This window comes from Rhinatrema bivittatum, chromosome 4 (assembly GCF_901001135.1).
Source record: "Rhinatrema bivittatum chromosome 4, aRhiBiv1.1, whole genome shotgun sequence".
Lineage (NCBI taxonomy): Eukaryota > Metazoa > Chordata > Amphibia > Gymnophiona > Rhinatrematidae > Rhinatrema > Rhinatrema bivittatum.
Window position 1 is genome coordinate 205,138,982 of NC_042618.1, and position 16,447 is coordinate 205,155,428.

The 16,447-nt window shown below is 43.4% G+C and overlaps 1 protein-coding gene across 3 annotated transcripts in view; it reads right to left on the reverse strand.

The window, feature by feature from the left end:
• SEMA3B (semaphorin 3B) overlaps nt 1-16,447 on the reverse strand; it is a 198,126-nt gene that overhangs the window by 119,988 nt on the left and 61,691 nt on the right. For all 3 annotated transcript variants that reach the window (XM_029599589.1, XM_029599591.1, XM_029599590.1), the window contains exon 3: nt 6,922-7,079. In XM_029599589.1, the coding sequence (XP_029455449.1) occupies nt 6,922-7,079 (158 nt within the window). The remainder of the gene's footprint in view (nt 1-6,921; nt 7,080-16,447) is intronic.

A 16,447-nucleotide genomic window follows, 5' to 3' on the forward strand; every position in this document is an offset into this window, starting at 1 on the left:
TCATCTCTTTAGGTTACGATCTAATTTACAAGTTGGATGTGCTGATTTTATAACATGAGCGCGCCAGCATGTACATGTAATAAAATCATTGGGCCGCGCACACCAGATTTTGTAATCTGTGCGCGTGGCGCTCGCGGGGGGGCGGGGAATTATATAAGTTTCGTACAGCAATGCATTGCGGCCTTCCCCAGTTCCCTCCCAGTCCACTCTAATTAAGGAGCGCCCCTTAACCTAACCTCCCTTCCCCTTTCCTTCTCACCCCTAAACCCTTTCCTTTACCTTTTTTGTTTTCTTATTTTGTTGCTTACTGTTCCAATGGAGCAGTAGCAACTTGCGTGCACCTGGATTCCCTTCCCCGTACAGCGGCAAATGGCTGCTGTACCGGCCGCCTCCAGCCCCGCCCCTCACAAGCTAATGGCTCTAAAAACAACAAATATAATAATGATGACAGAGGGTAACCCTGTCTGGTGCCCCTTCATAAGAACATAAGAACATAAGAAAATGCCATACTGGGTCAGACAAAGGGTCCATCAAGCCCAGCATCCTGTTTCCAATAGTGGCCAATCCAGGTCATAAGAACCTGGCAAGTACCCAAAAACTAAGTCTATTCCATGTTACTGTTGCTAATGGCAGTGGCTATTCTCTAAGTGAACTTAATAGCAGGTAATGGACTTCTCCTCCAAGAACTTATCCAATCCTTTTTTAAACACAGCTATACTAACTGCACTGACCACATCCCCTGGTAACAAATTCCAGAGTTTAATTGTGCGTTGAGTAAAAAAGAACTTTCTCCGATTAGTTTTAAATGTGCTTCAAAGTGGAAAGTACTCAGTACTCAGTACAAAGTGGAAAGTACTCAGTACTTCAAAGTGGAAAGTACTCAGAAGGGCAACCAATAATCAGTATTTCAGCACTGAAGACATTATACTGAGGCATGAATCCATGTAAGAAGAAATCACAAAATCCGGACTTGGCTAACACCTAAAACAAATATGACCAATCTACTTTATCAAATGACTTCTCCGTATATAAAATAAATAAAGAGCCACAGACTGATTAGAATCTAATGCTAACAGCACCTTGGTCACATTAGCAACTGAGTATCTATTGCAAACAAAACCCACCTATTCATGAGCAACTAATGTTGGAATGACATAACTCTACTTAGCTGCCAATACAGAAGCAAAGATCTCGATGACTGAATTAAGAAGAGATATTAGCTGAAATGACTCAGGCTGCACAGGATCTTTCCCTTTCTTGAGTAAAATAGTAATCATAGCTCAGTTATCCTTAGAGAAACTCTTTTTTGGCCACTTCATCCTGAAAAATCCTTCTAAGCGTTCACAACAATAACTGCCCCAATAATTTGCAGAACTGATTACTCAGCCCATCAGGACCTGATAATTTGGAAAGCCTCAAAGCTCGCACCTGAACATAAATCTCCAGCTCAGATATTGGTTGATATTGAAGCTGCAGAAGCTTCAACTAATGAAAAAAGGAACGAAGAAATTTTTTTTTCCCATTAATAATTTTTATTGAACAATAGAGGATGACTGTTGATTTTTTTTAAATCTCTGTTCTCTGAACAGTCTTCTTTGTAGCAGTTTACTGTAGATATTTCTTCTAACCTATGCATTCTCTGCCTCACAGAATCCCTAATAGCCAAGATAAAACATTTACTTGGTTTACCAAGAGCCAGCCCTGCCAATAAAGGGTTTGCCTAGTTGCCTAATCTATAAAATTTATATTGATAGTAAATGGAATGAGTACGTGCCTTTTGGGACAGAAGAGTATTAAGGTGTTTCTTTATCTCTTGCAGCTTACTTTTGTCTGAATCTTACAGAGAATGCACATGTTGCTGTCTGAGTGTCTAGATATCCTTACGACAACTTACAATGCTCTTGTCTCGAGCCTTTCGCTTACCCATCACATAGGATATAATTTGCCACCTTCCCCCCCCCCCCCGAAAACAGCTTCCCAGAAAGTAAGGTGATCAACTCTTGAGTCTATGTAATCTCAATAGTAATTAGGCCCATGGACAAAAAGTCCTTAAACTCTGCATCATAGAAAAAGTTAGCATTCATTCGCCAAGGATGTGGTAGATCACTTTACCTCCTATTCAAGGGCAAGGAAATCACAGAGTGATCTGATAGAACATTGTCCAAAATATCTGTGTCTAAAACCTTCCTAAGCAAATCAGTGGACATAAGCAACACATCTAAATGGGAGTAAACACCATGTGAAGCAAAATACAACATAAAATCCCTCTAATCGGGGTGCAATAAGTAAGTGCTAAATATCCATCAAATGAAGCTCAGAGGTCATGACATTTACACTCATATGCTCCCAAGTTCTAGTCTGCTATTAGCTGTGATATTTAAAGTTCCCCCCACCCCCCAATTATAGCAAAACCAGAATACTGAGACAATTTAGAGAACACATTTGTAAAAAAAATTGATGGTTATAAATATTGGGAGGTCAAATATTCAAAGCCATTTAAGTGCATTACTCACAGCCGAATCTAAAGGCCATCCAGGCACCATCTTAAAACTAACAGCACACACTCGCTCAGAGGTACAAAAGGAAAAACAAAATGGGGGAAGTACAAAAACAAAAATATAAAAATGCAAAATGAAGAAAACAGGTCACATAACAACACACAGTCTGTAACCAAAAACAGCACTCCACTGCAATAGCAAGGAGTTAAAGCAGCTGCTGCACACAAGCAGCAATGTCCTCTTTAAAAACCAAGAACTTTGTCAAGCCATGAGAGGAAACTCTTAGCTTCACCGGTTACTGAAGTTGGTATTTAATACCTTTATGTTGCGTCCGTCGGTCTCAGGCGGCTTTGACCCTTGTGCCTCACCTTTTTCTCTGCTCTCCCCGTTAGCCTTGGGAAGATGGCTACCGCCGCGTCTGCAAGCCGCTCTCTCCGGCGTCCCCGGAACGGCTATGGTGTTGCCTCCCGCCATGTTCCTCCTAAGGACCTCCTAGGGTGCGCACGAACGCGCTACCCACATCTTTATTCCAGCCATGGCGCGAACCTTGGGGGCGTCCCCCTCAAGTGACGTCACGCCATCCGGGTATTTAGCCTACGCTTGTTTGCTAGCTCATTGAGTTAGCAAGGATTGGATTTGTCCGGTCTATGCTACTCTGCTGCTTCCGTGCTGCCGCTGAAAGCTCTACCTTGCCCTTCAGGGTATTTTCTAACCTGGGTACCCGCTCCTCTGGGACCTTCTGCTTTCCTTTCAGGTGCCTTACTGGGATCAGGTACTCGCTCCTTGAGGGCCTGCTCTCCCTGCCCCGGTGCCTATTACCATCTACTTCAACCTGGTGGAATCGTCAACCTTACAGCTACCATCTAGTGAGTAATCTCATTCTCAGTCTATCTCACCCACAGCTTTGCCGTGCTGGGAAACCTACACCGGAATCTCCCTATACCAACTTGGTGAGACGGGTCCCCTCTGCCGAGGGTCCCTGGACTGCTACCTCTGGATCACCTCACTACTGCCATCTCTGGTGGTATAATACAAGCTGTATAATAAAAGATCTAACTCTGTTTGTGCATCCCGAGTCTAGCCCAGTACTGTGGCTCCCCACGGGGAGGAGCCCCGTGGCTGTGGTCATCTGCCACAGTACCCAGGAATCCACCCAAACACCGCTAAACCATAACACTTTATTGTGAAGCATAATACAGTTCGGTGTTATTTCCTGCTGCTTTGCCATGACTTTAGAGGAGAAAAAGGGGAAAGAGTAATATACGGGATCCTTCAAACAACTCCTTCTTTCTCCTATAAGACGACATTATTTCTGCTTTATCAGCGAAATAGAAAATTTTTGCGATCACTTGCGTGGGCCTCTGACTACCATCCTTCAAAATGCCAAGATGATGTACCCTTTCCATAGAAGTTAGCTGCTGCTCACACAAGATACCCAGCTGTTCATCGAGCCATTTTTCACACAAGTCCTTGAACTCCGAATCTTTAACTGACTGGAACTCCAATCAGCCGAATGTTGCTCCTCCTCGATCTGTTTTCGAAGTCCAGCTTTATCTGTCAACCTTCATTTGCTTGACGGAGCCAAGTTAACTGCATTTGAACCTCTGCTGACTGATCCTCTTGTTGTAATATCCAGATCTCCATGGCCTGCAGCTGCATTGCTTGCGTCTCGACTGTCTTTCTCAATGCTTCCAAAAAGGATTGAATTTGGACAATCTGTCCTCCAAGACTGCCATGACAAATTTAGTGACAATCTTGGCCATTCCAATGAAAATTCTTTAATAACTTCTTCAGGAAAGGTAAGTTCAGCTTTCAGATTCTCCATGGTGCTCTTGGCCTTGTCTCCCATGGTTTTTCACACTTTGGTAGATACATCAGGTAGTTCTCGAATTACAAATCTGTCCATACTCTCCTCAGTGCTCAACACACTCACAAAAATAAAACAAAAGTCTTTTCACCCAGCAAAACAGAGCTAAAAAGTAAAAATCTGTGGGGTCTGACTAGAAGTTCCTCCAAGAATGTCTGCTCCCCTAGCAGGTCAACACATGACTACTTCTAACTGACTTTGCTGATCTTTCAAAACATCCTCAAACTGAAACAGGTAAAAAAAACAACCAAGTATTTCTTCTGTTTACATTGGGAAGAGGTTTCCTAAATTCTGACAGGGTATCATGGGAGAAAAGTTAAGGGAAGATCTAAGAGAAGATCCACTTTCCAGTTGTTATTGCTACTCTCATTGTATGGGCATTTGCGTTTTGAGATTTGTGGATTATCTAAGAAGCTGCACTCTGTTCTTTGGATTATCTCTAGGTTATTTTTGTACTGCTGAACTGCTTTATTTTTTATCCAGTAAACTTCATTCTTGTTTTGGAATACAACACTTGGTGTGAGGTCTGTTACCTTTGAAGTGATTGAGTATGATCCCCTGGGCCTTACATGTTATCTTGTCCCCACAACACAAATCTGTGTTTTTTCCAGATGCTGCAATGAATTTCTTGCTCAGTGGTCTCTGAAGTGTGAACCCCTATGGGAATGGTGATCATCCAGATTCTCCAAGCTTGGACCCGGCTGTGACTGGAATGCAAGTCAGTCATCCGGAAGTGGGCAATCTCTCCACACTGACTGTGCTTTCACAGGAGGTGGTGTAGGAGCATGTAACAAGAAAGGGAAGCCAACTCTTTTCCTTAGGATGCCATGCTCTTTGTTATGACTGTCGCTGCCCGACGTCTCCACTCCGCCCTCCTTACCTCTCTGGCGACTCCTCCCGCGGTTGACGGACGTTTGGCTGCCTCGGCGTCTGCCTGACGTCCTCTCCAGCATCCCCAGTCCGGCTTGGGCGCTGCCTCCCGCCATGCTGTCCAGCTGCCTTAAGGTGCATGCGCCGCGCGGCCCGGCCCTACTTCAAATACTTTCTTTGGCGCGAACCTCAGGGGCGTCACCCTGTGATGACATCACGCATCCCGGATACAAAAAGCCTACACTACTGCTATCTAATCGAGTTAGCAAGGGGGACAGGTATTCGTACTGGTACTCCTTACGGATGGGATTCGCTCTCCGTACCTAGCTACTCTGCCTCTCCATTATTGGACTTACTCTATTTGGGGTACCCGCTCCTTGGGGGCCTCTCTTTTCTCTTTCAGGTCGCTGTCTGGAACCGGTACTCGCTCTTTGAAGGCCCATGTTCCTGGACTCGCTGCCTGAACTCCACTTCTGCCTGGAAGATACCGCTGCCTACACCATCAGTGAGTTACCATCTACTTCTCCCAGAGCTATTCCCTGGAACCAGGTACTCGCTCCTCGAGGGCCTGCCTCTATTCCAGCTCCTGTGATTCCTACCGAGAGAAACTGCTGTGTGAGTAATCAACCAACAAGGCTCTATACCAGAACCCTGTGTATGCTCCACTGTACTCACTATCTCAGTTTCTCTTCACTACAGCACAGCCATTGTGGGATCGCTGTTCCAGAGCCTGAGGGACTACATGCCCAGCTGGGCTTCATCTCTGCTCACTACTGCCACCTCTGGTGGCTCCTCAATACTGTTAATAAAAGATCTATCTGTGTTGTGTGTCCTAAGCTGAGCGGGACCTGTGGCCCCTCACGGGACTTCCCCCTGTGGGTGTGGTCAGCAGCCACAGAGTCCAAGGGTCCACCCAAAACCTTACAAACAATAACACTCTTCCCCCTACCCCCCCCCCCCCCCAGCAGACTCCTTTGGGCTTAGTTGGTAAAGGGTCAGTGACCAACAACAATACAAATGGACCTCAGCCACCCATCTATCCCCAGTCTGGGATAGAGTAGTGGAGCTTCTTCCAAAGCTAATTATGCATAGCTTGATGACTGGTTGTTCCCCCAATAACTGACTGAACCAGCTCTTGTGGTGGAAGTGAAGTTCCAGAATCTAATGACAATCAAATTAATTTATTTATAAGCAGTTGATATTGCACTTTTTTCCTAAAGGTAGGCCCAAGGCAGATTATATAAAGTAGCAAGGCATTGAGTATATAAATGGAAAGGTTGCTCTGAGCTCCTTAGGAGCTGGACCTGTGTAATACACCTTGGCCCTAATTCATTTATCTTTATTCCTCATGGACCAGGCTAGACTTAGGCACAGGCAACACAGGTATGTATCTAGTGCATCAATTTCTTAAGGCGCTCAAAAACTGGGACTGAGCTTGCTGCTCTATGATTTGTAGGGCAAAATAACCTCTCTCACAGTCCTCTACCCATGGATGCCATAAATCCTGCCCTGCCCAGAGATGCAGAGTGGGAAACCAACCTTAATAAATTAGGCCCCCCCTGAATATGAAGGAACACACCTACTCTGAGACCCTAGAACGTGATCCCTCTGCAGTTGTCTCCTTTGCACTTTTTATAGTGTATGGCTCTCTAAATGTAATAGAGAAGGGCCATATCCTTTCCTCACCTTGCGGTCCTGCTTGCTAATATTGTCCAGACTGAGGGAGACCAGGTGATTCTTCCCACCCACGAAGAGCCGCCCCCGTTCCTCATCCAGTAAGAACGCATCGTAGCAGCAGGAGCGCTCCAGCTCATAAGTCTGCAGTCCATGGAGCGACTGCAAATCTGCAAAAGAAGAAGAGGACATTTCTTCAGAAATAGAGGAATACGGGCTTCTAGCTATGGGTGCCTGTCACTCATGAGGCCCCTCTTACAGTAACTGACAGCCTCATTCCAGCTACAGGACCCCAGCACATAGACTTTTTAAAATATGACTCAAAAAAAGATGTTTAAAATTTGACTCGGGGTCTGCAAGATCATTTTGTTTATATTCCCCCCACCAAAGTCAGAATCCCACATAAATGGTCATTAGCTTGTGAAAGACAGCAAATCCTTACAGGGCCCACAGTCAGAGTAACATTATTCTCTAACCAAAAGCTTTTCATTCTCCACCCAGGTGGCCGAGAGAGTGATTTTTCTTTCCCTTCTCTCTTCAATTACCCAAACATGTCCCGGGCATTCCCTTCACCCCTCACCCCATTCCTGGACGCTCTCCACCCCCCTTCAACCCTAAAAGCCCAGCCAGGAGCGAGGTCTGCAGTTACTGGCTCTCGGTGCTTAAGAACATAAGAGCATGCCATGCTGGGTCAGACCAAGGGTCCATCAAGCCCAGCATCCTGTTTCCAACAGAGGCCAATCCAGGCCACAAGTACCTGGCAAGTTCCCAAACACTGTCAGAGCAGCGCTGGATGTGCCAGATGTGGGTAAAGTGCATTCCCAGCTGGGAGTTTTAGGATTGGGAGGTCTGGGACAGGTGAACTGGGGGGTGAAGGGTTAGCTGAGGATTATGGGTGGGTAAAAATGGGGTGTGGGGGAGGGGGGGGAGCAGTCTGATTTCAATTTTAAAACAGAAGCAGGGAAGAGGATGGGGAGCCTGACCTGCGGACCCTGCAACATTATTTTCATTTATAGGAGGGCTTTGAGGGTAAACAGCCTGGCAGTGCCATTTATAATATTTGGGGGGGGGGGGGGGAATCATGGCCACTTTACACTTTTTTTTTCTAAACTTTACAGTATTCTTAACCTGATGTCTTTGAAGATATCCATTTAAAGTGATCTGACCACTTTAGACCTACTCTAAAGGAGGTCTAAAGTTAATATCCAGCTAACATACAGGCCGATACAGTACTGTTAACCTGCCCTTGGACGCGCATTTTCCCTTACCCCTTATTCAGTAAGGGGAGGAAAATGCGCGTCCAACCTGCGGCACCTAATAGGGCCCTCAACATGCAAATGCATGTTGAGGGCCCTATTAGTTATTCCCGTGCGATTCAGTAAGTAAAATGTGCAGCCAAGCCGCACATTTTACTTTCAGAAATTAGCGCTTACCCAAAGGTAGGCGCTAATTTCTTCCGGCACCGGGAAAGTGCACAGAAAAGCAGTAAAAACTGCTTTTCTGTGCACCCTCCTACTTAATATCATGGTGATATTAAGTCGGAGGTCCCGAAGAGTAAAAAAAGTTTAAAAAAAAGAAAAAAAAAATTTGAAGTCGGCCGGTGGCTGTCGGGTCGAAAACCGGACGCTCAATTTTGCCGGCGTCCGGTTTCCGAGCCCATGGCTGTCAGCGGGCTCGAGAACCGATGCCGGCAAAATTGAGCGTCAGCTGTCAAACCCGCTGACAGCCGCCGCTCCTGTCAAAAAGGAGGCGCTAGGGACGCGCTAGTGTCCCTAGAGCTTCCTTTTGCCCGTTTCTACTGCCGGGCCTCATTTGAATACTGTATCGCGCGCATAGGCAACTGGCCTGTGCGCGTGCTGGGAGAGCGGGCATTCGCCCGCTCTCCCACAGACTTTACTGAATCAGCCTGATAGCTGGTTACAAGTGAAAATTGGCTAAGTTAGTTGGATAATTTAGGCCTGCACTGCAATGCCCCTAGATCACCTCTTTTTTTTATCTGGCCAAATTATAACCAGATGACTACTTATCCGGCTATAATTTAGCTGGATAAACCAACAAGTTGCCATTTAGCGGGATAATTTGTGAGTTATCTGGCTAATGGCTTTGTCTATTGCTCACTGAATATTTAGAACAAGCTTGTCCTCCAGTGGGTAGAGAGATAACAGATGTGAAAAGAGAGAGCAGTATGCTGACCAGGAGGGAGCAAGTGATGGGAGTCGAGGGGGGGTAAGGAGAAAAGAACCAAATGGAGCTCCCGGTGCAGGAAACAGCCTGAGAGATGGAGGCGTCAGCACTGCTACTCCGCACAGTAACAATATTAGAGAGCCTTGTGCAAGAATCGTATCTTGATGAAGATCCAAAGTGACTGGCATGGTCAGCTAATGTGTGATGTAGTTTGTCTTTTCCCCAGGAAGCACAGCTGAGGGAAGGGGAAAGGTTTAAAGCAGAGTCCAGCCAGGTTTAACTCTCCCAGCATGGATTGAGTTGCTTGCAGCTGTGAATCTCAGCTACAGAACTGACAGTTTAAAACAATGCATCTCCTAAGAGAGAGGCGCAAATGAGTTGCATAACAAGAATAGCTTTTTAAGCCAGTTTTCATTAGAGATGTGAGAACATTTGACACCAATTAAAAACGTCAAAACAACCTATGAAGTGCATAAATGAAAAAAAAAAAAAGGCCCAACATTCAATTTTTCCCATTTTGGGGTTTTTATTTTTTTCAGAAAAGGATTTTGGACTTGTATTATTTAAAATTGGGTTTTTCTATAATTTTTTTTTACTTGAGACTATAACTTAATACATTAGTGCTTTAATTCAGGGTAACAGACCCTACGGCCACATTAGCAGGAGGCCTTAGTGAATCCCATTATCTAAGGATGGAGTGGTATAATTATAGATATGGGGCGGTACCATTCTCCTTTTGAGGGTGCTAGGATGGACCTCCCCCCCCCTGAGAAGTAACAAAAGCAGCTCTCTCCTGAGAGCTCTGGGGGCAGTGCAGTTCGGATGATTAGTTGGGAGGAAACTTGGAGATTTTGCCTTTGTTGTATTTTGGGCCTACCCTTGCACCAAAATACCATCTGCCTGCAGATCCTGGGCAAGGTCGAGGGAGCAACCCTTTCAGTCTACTGACTGGCTGGCTGGGTTGTTTTTGGGATATTTTTGAAGTTTCACTTTGTAAGAAGACTGTGAGACTCCTGGGTGTTGCCTGGGGAGAGGGAATGGGAAACCCTCTCTCCTGGGGAGGGGGGCCTAAGATAGGGAAGACCTGCCTTGCTGTGACCTTCCAAGGAAGCAGAGGAATGGTGGTGGTGACCTGCTGCAGCGACTTCTGGGGTTATGATCAGGTTTAGGAGAGAGAGACATCTGGGTTAGGAGACCTGGGAGGAAGAGTTTTGCTGTCCCTGCTTCCTACCCCTGCATGTTCCAGGGGATCCCTATCCAATTTGGGATTTGAATCCTGTGAGTGGAATCGAGAAGGACTGAGGAGAACTGTGAGTAAAACCAAATTTGAGTTACATCTGAGAGGACCCACCCCCGCTTGGAGACTCCACCCCTGGGAAGAGAGAGGACTGGGGATACCGTGCAGAGGCTGTGTGCTAGATGTTTGGCCTGCTGGAAGGCGGTTTTTCCCCTTCCCACAAGGATGCGCTTATTCACCTGGGAACCTCATAAATTCAAGCCCTGGATGGGGAGGGTTACCCCCATGACCCGGGAACCAAAGTAAAGAGACCCTTGCACAGACAGAGAGAAAATAGAACTGTAACAGCCACCCGAGGGAACAAAAGGAATTAAGTTGAACTGTGCCGTTACTCCATCTGATTACCCATCAGTAAAAGCGTTGCTTTTGGACACTAAACCCCAAATCTCCTCTGTGTCTTCTTTCTGGCACCTACAGCATCCACAGGGTGGGGAGACGTGCACCTCTCACAGGGAGCAATAGTAAAGTCACCCCTGTTCACACTGGTCCCTGAATATAACGCTTTCTCCCCATCTACAAAGAATCCATCCCTGGGGGGTACGAGAGACAGTGAGATAGCCGGTGAGTGGTTCCAGTCCCGAAGAGACTTTAAACATTTTATGGCCCCCATCCGTGTCTAGCGTATACCAGTGTTTCCCAAACAGAGAGCCATCAGATCTCAGCAGGTGAAACGTCACCATTGCCTGGTGCTCAGATCCCGGACCAGCACCTGAGATCTGCCCTCAGCACCTCGCAGCAACAAGAGACCCCAGCAGCGGCTGCTAAACACGCAGGAGCTCCATTCCGTGAACATAAGTAACATGCCTCTCCTTCCTAGGGCTTGTCTGAAAATTAATGGGGGCTATTCCTCGCCCTTTGAGGTCAAAAGGGGCACAAGGCAGTGCTCTCCCCTCTCGCCGTTATTATTCGCACTGTATCTAGAACCATTTGCGGCAGTGGTGAGATGTGATGCTCAGATTCAGGGGATGTTAGTGCACTCTCATAGTTATAAGCTCACCATGTTCGCTGATGACCTTTTATTTATGGTGACGGACCTGGAATCTTCCCTTCCAGCATTGTTTCATGCCTTGTGAGTATTTGGCAGGATCTCTGGCTTTCAGGTTAATCACTCCAGGAGAGAGGGGGTGCCAGCATGGCCATTTGGCTAGGGCCTACAATGTTCAAGGGGCCTACTTTTGTTGGGCAAAATTTTTAAAAAAGCTAAATATATCTATTTCTAACATGTATAAATAAAAAATATATTCAATTTATTGTACTAACTTTTTTATGCAAGAGAAGGATTCAGTCGTTTTGTTCTTTAAATTTAAATATGACGGTTTTATTTTATAGAACCGTCATATTTAAATTACCTGAGCAATTTGTTGATGAACACCTCTACATTGTAACAACCCTGCATGTAACTGTAATGCTTGTCATATGTTTTAACATTTATTACAATTGTTGACAAAGTTATCACAACATTATTTAGAAGCGATCTTATTTTTAACAATAATAAATTAATAAAGATAATCATCTTTTTTTATTGTTATTATTATTATTATTATTATTATTATTAATAAAAGAATCAGGTAATACTAATTTTTAATTTAGAAGTTAGAATATTCTATCTTACATAATTTTGTACCAATTCTTTTTCCATTTAGTTTTGGGTGACAATGAAAAAATTTGAAAGTGGCGTGGCAAAAAGAAAATAAGCCAAATTACAGAAAGAAGCAGTCAAAAGGTCAAAATTGATTACAGGATTTCTGATCAAAAACCAAAAAACACACGAGGCTGGGAACGATCAGATTAGTAGAGACAATCAAGTGGTTGTATTACCTTCCGCACCAGACAATGACTGTTCCTCACAAGCATTCGATAAAGAAATAAATCAAACAATCGAATTAGAACAGCCTTCTACAGGGGAAAAAAATTATGAAACAGAGTCTGAATGTTGCTTATTATCACAACGCGACATTGGATTGATTGATAAGAGGAACAAGTTTCACACTAAAAGTTTTCTGAAAGTTCCAGCTTTTGAAATACCAACCAATGTTCCTAATGACAAGGATAATCATTCTTTTCCAGTTAGACATTTTACAGTGACCCTTAAGAATGGGGAAAAATATAAAAGAGATTGGCTGTGTTGGAGTAAAGAAAATATTTCTTTATATTGAGCTCCTCGTTTTTTGTTCAACAAAAGAGAAGTTTCTTCAAATGTAAGCACATTAGCTGAACATCCAGGTTGGGATATTGCAAAAGGATGGCAAAGATTGAAAGACATTGTACCAAATCATGAAAATTCCAATATACATAAAGGAAATTATATCACTTGGAAGGAAGCAATGAAAGCAGTTACATGTAATTCTACAATCGATAATTTTGTTGTTAATCAGTTTAAGGCAGAAAGTGAAAAATGGAAGACGATTCTTCGTCGAATTTTAGATATTATTTTTTTAGCTGAAAGAGGACTTGCATTACATGGATCTTCTGAACGAATAGGAGAGAGTACTAATGGTAACCTTTTGGGCCTAGCTGAGCTTTTGAGCAAGTACGACCAGGTACTGAATGATCTTATTGCACAAGTTTGTAATTCACAAGAAAATAACTCCTGTCTTCAGGTGCATTATCTCTCTCATATTCAAAACGAATTTATTGAAATCTATGGCTCTTTTGTTCAGAAACAAATTATAGAAGAAGTTAAAGCAGCAAAATATTTTGCTATTTCTGTGGATGGAACATGTGACTATGCTCATCAAGAGCAGCTGTCATTTATCTTGAGATATGTTAAAGTTACAGATACAAACTTTTCTATTGAAGAACACTTTATGTTTTGTGATTTCCCTAAAAAGACTGGTGAAGAAATTACTGAAAAAAATTTTGAAGTCCTCGATAGTTTTGACCTTAACTTTGATGACTGTGTAGGTCAATCGTATGACAATGGTGCCAATATGGCTGGCACGTACAATGGTTTTCAAGCTAAATTGAAAGAAAGAAATAAGAATTGCTTGTTTTCAAGCTGTGCAAACCATACGTTAAATTTAGTCAGAGTGGATAGTGCCGAGGCATGTAAAGAAGCGATTGCATTTTTTTGGAACGATTAAAAAAATATATATCTTCAGCTCTAGTTCACAAAAACGGGAAATACTGAAAAAAACATGTTCCTGTATCCCTCCATCAAATGTCCAAAACGAGGTGGACAGCCAGGATAGATTGTGTTCGACCTATTTGGGAAGTATTAGAAATGCTGTAAAAGAGGTGAGCAAGCTTACAAACTTAACAGCAGAATGTAAGGCTGACCTTGGGGGTATTGAAAAGTATCTGGACAGTTTTGAATGCGTTTTAATGGCTTCAATTTGGATTAAAGTGTTAACAATGATACATGAGGTAAATCTACTATTGGAATATCGTGATGCAACAGTGGACACAGAAAGAGACAATACCAATCATTTACAAGAAGATCTTCTGAAGCTTAGAGACAAGTGGAATAAAATACTTCAAGAAGCCCGAACAGTGTCAAGTAAAATAGGTATATTGACTAACTTTAATTTGCGTCGTGGTTCCACACACTCAACTCAACAACATGCAAAAAATTACTTCATGGTGAATGACTTCCATCACATAATAGACTTTGTACTTAATGGGCTTAAGCGTTGATTTTCTGCAGTTAAAGAAATGTGCAACCATTTTGATTTCTTATGGGACTTTAAGAACTTGAGTGAAGACAAATTATTTCAAAAAGTTAACAGATTTGTGAGCCAATATGCAAATCAAGATTCAGTTGAACTCCTCGATGAAATAGTTTTGCTTAAGAGAGTGTTTGACGGAAATTTTAAAATTGATGATATGTCACCAAAAAAAATTACGGTTAGATATTGAGTTTGAAGTTATCTAATATTTTTCCGAATGTCCTTATTGCACTGAGAATTTTCTTGACACTTCCAGCAATGGTGGCATCAAATGAAAGAAGCTTTAGTGTCCTAAAATTAATTAAATCCTATTTGTGATCAACAAGAACGACTAAATGGATTGGCTTTATTGAATATGAATAGTGATATAGCAAAGTTACTTGATTTTTCAATTGTAGTTGAAGAATTTGCTAACAAAAAAGCTCGTAAAGCCTTCTTAAATAAATAAAAATTATTTGGGAAATTTAGAAAATGATTTCTCTTATTAAGTATCACATCAGAACCTTACATAGGGGCCTATTTTTCTTAGCTGGCATGGGCCTAATTCCTGCTCTCTCCTGCCCTGAGGTTAATGAAGATAAATCGGAGCTATTAAATATTTCAGTGCCTAGTGATTGTTTCACTCGAATTCTATCACATCTCTCCTTCCCGAGCAGCCAAAGTGTGGGTGAAATACTTGGGGTTAAAATTGGACTGGATATCCAGGGACTGTTTGGGCTCAACTATACTCCTTTCTTAGCTCATCTTCAAAAAGAGGAGGAGGAATAGCTTAGTGGTTAGAGCAGTGGACTATGAACCAGGAGACCATAGTTCAAGTCCTGCTGTTGCTCCTTGTGACCTTGGGCAAGTCACTTTACACTCCATTGCCTCAGGTACAAAAACTTAGATTGTAAGCCCTCTGGAGATAGGGAAATACCTATAGTACCTGAATGTAAACCAATGTGATATCTCAAATTGAATGTCAGTATATAAAAATAATAAATAAATAAAAAGATTTAGATCATTGGGGCAGGATGGCTGGGAAGGATAGCTATTATTAAAATGAATGTACTGCCACACATCTGTTATTATTTTCAAACCCTTCCTGTTTCTGTGCCCGATTTTTTGTTGTTGAAGCAATGGCAACATAAGCTGCTTTGTTTCATTTGGAAAAGTAGGCCCCCCCTATAGTTTCCAGATCTGTTTTGTTTATGGATAAGCTGAGAGGGGGTTTGCGAGTTCCGCACCTGGAGTGGTATTTCACTGCCTCTCAATTCAGCACATTCTTACACTGGCATAGGGCTGGTGAGCTGAAACCTTGGACTCGTACAGTATTACAGGGAGCTGGGCACCCATCTTTACATATTCAAGAAGTTGTTGCCATTTTCAGCTTTGCTGCAATTTTACCCAGTCACAGAGCTGGATCTTTTTACTTATAATCAGCTCTCTCATTATTTTTCTGCCACAAAGGTGGGTCGGGAGCTTAAGAAGGGTAGGTCTTTATTCGAACATTATTGCGATCAAGCTGATAAAACTTACCAAACCCATCGCTAAGATATACGCTTTATTGAATCGTGATCCCCCAGGGGAAATGGCCTTTCAAATTGCTTGAGAATGGGATCTGGGGGGTATGCTGACTGATAAAGACTGGGACCAGTGCTTCTTGGCAGTTAGTCGGAGTTCTGTGTCATCAGTCATCAAGGAGAATGGGTATAAAGTACTTTATCAATGGTACCTAACACCTGTTCGACTTAGCAAAATGTCTATTGGTGCTGACAGGTGCTGGAAGGGTTGTGGGGGGGAGGGGTACTTTTCTACATCTGTGGTGGGAATGTCCGGGCATTGGGAAATGATGGGATGCAGTGCTTGGCTTCTTGGGGGATGTTCAGGTTCCTAAGGATCCCAAAGTGTGTTTATTATGTTTGCCAGTCACCGTGGGGACAGAGCTTTTCCAGTGATGGGCTCAGCAGGTGGTCACGGCAGCCCGATGTGAAATTGCATCTTGCTGGCATCGACCTACCGTACCTTCACTGCATGATGTGCGTGCACGCCTAGATAGGGTGTTTTATCTGAATAAGTTAACTGCTATACGTAATAATAAGGTGGCCAAATTTGAGAAAGTGTGGAGGCCCTATATGCAATGGAAGTCTAAGGGACCCAACTGACTATCCATTCACTCTGCAGTGGTTCTACCTGGGACCCTTATGCCAGACTTGTTAGGGGTTGCAGGGGGTGGGGTTTAGTGTTGTTTCCTGGAGTACCCTTCTTCTTTTGCTTCTCCTCTTCTTATGGGGTCTATATGATGTTTTGACTTGGACCTTTACCATAGTTACATATTTGCTTTGGATATGCATTTGGCCACCTTGGGGTTTCTACAAAGGGGAGGGGTGGTGAGGGTTGGGGGCATAAT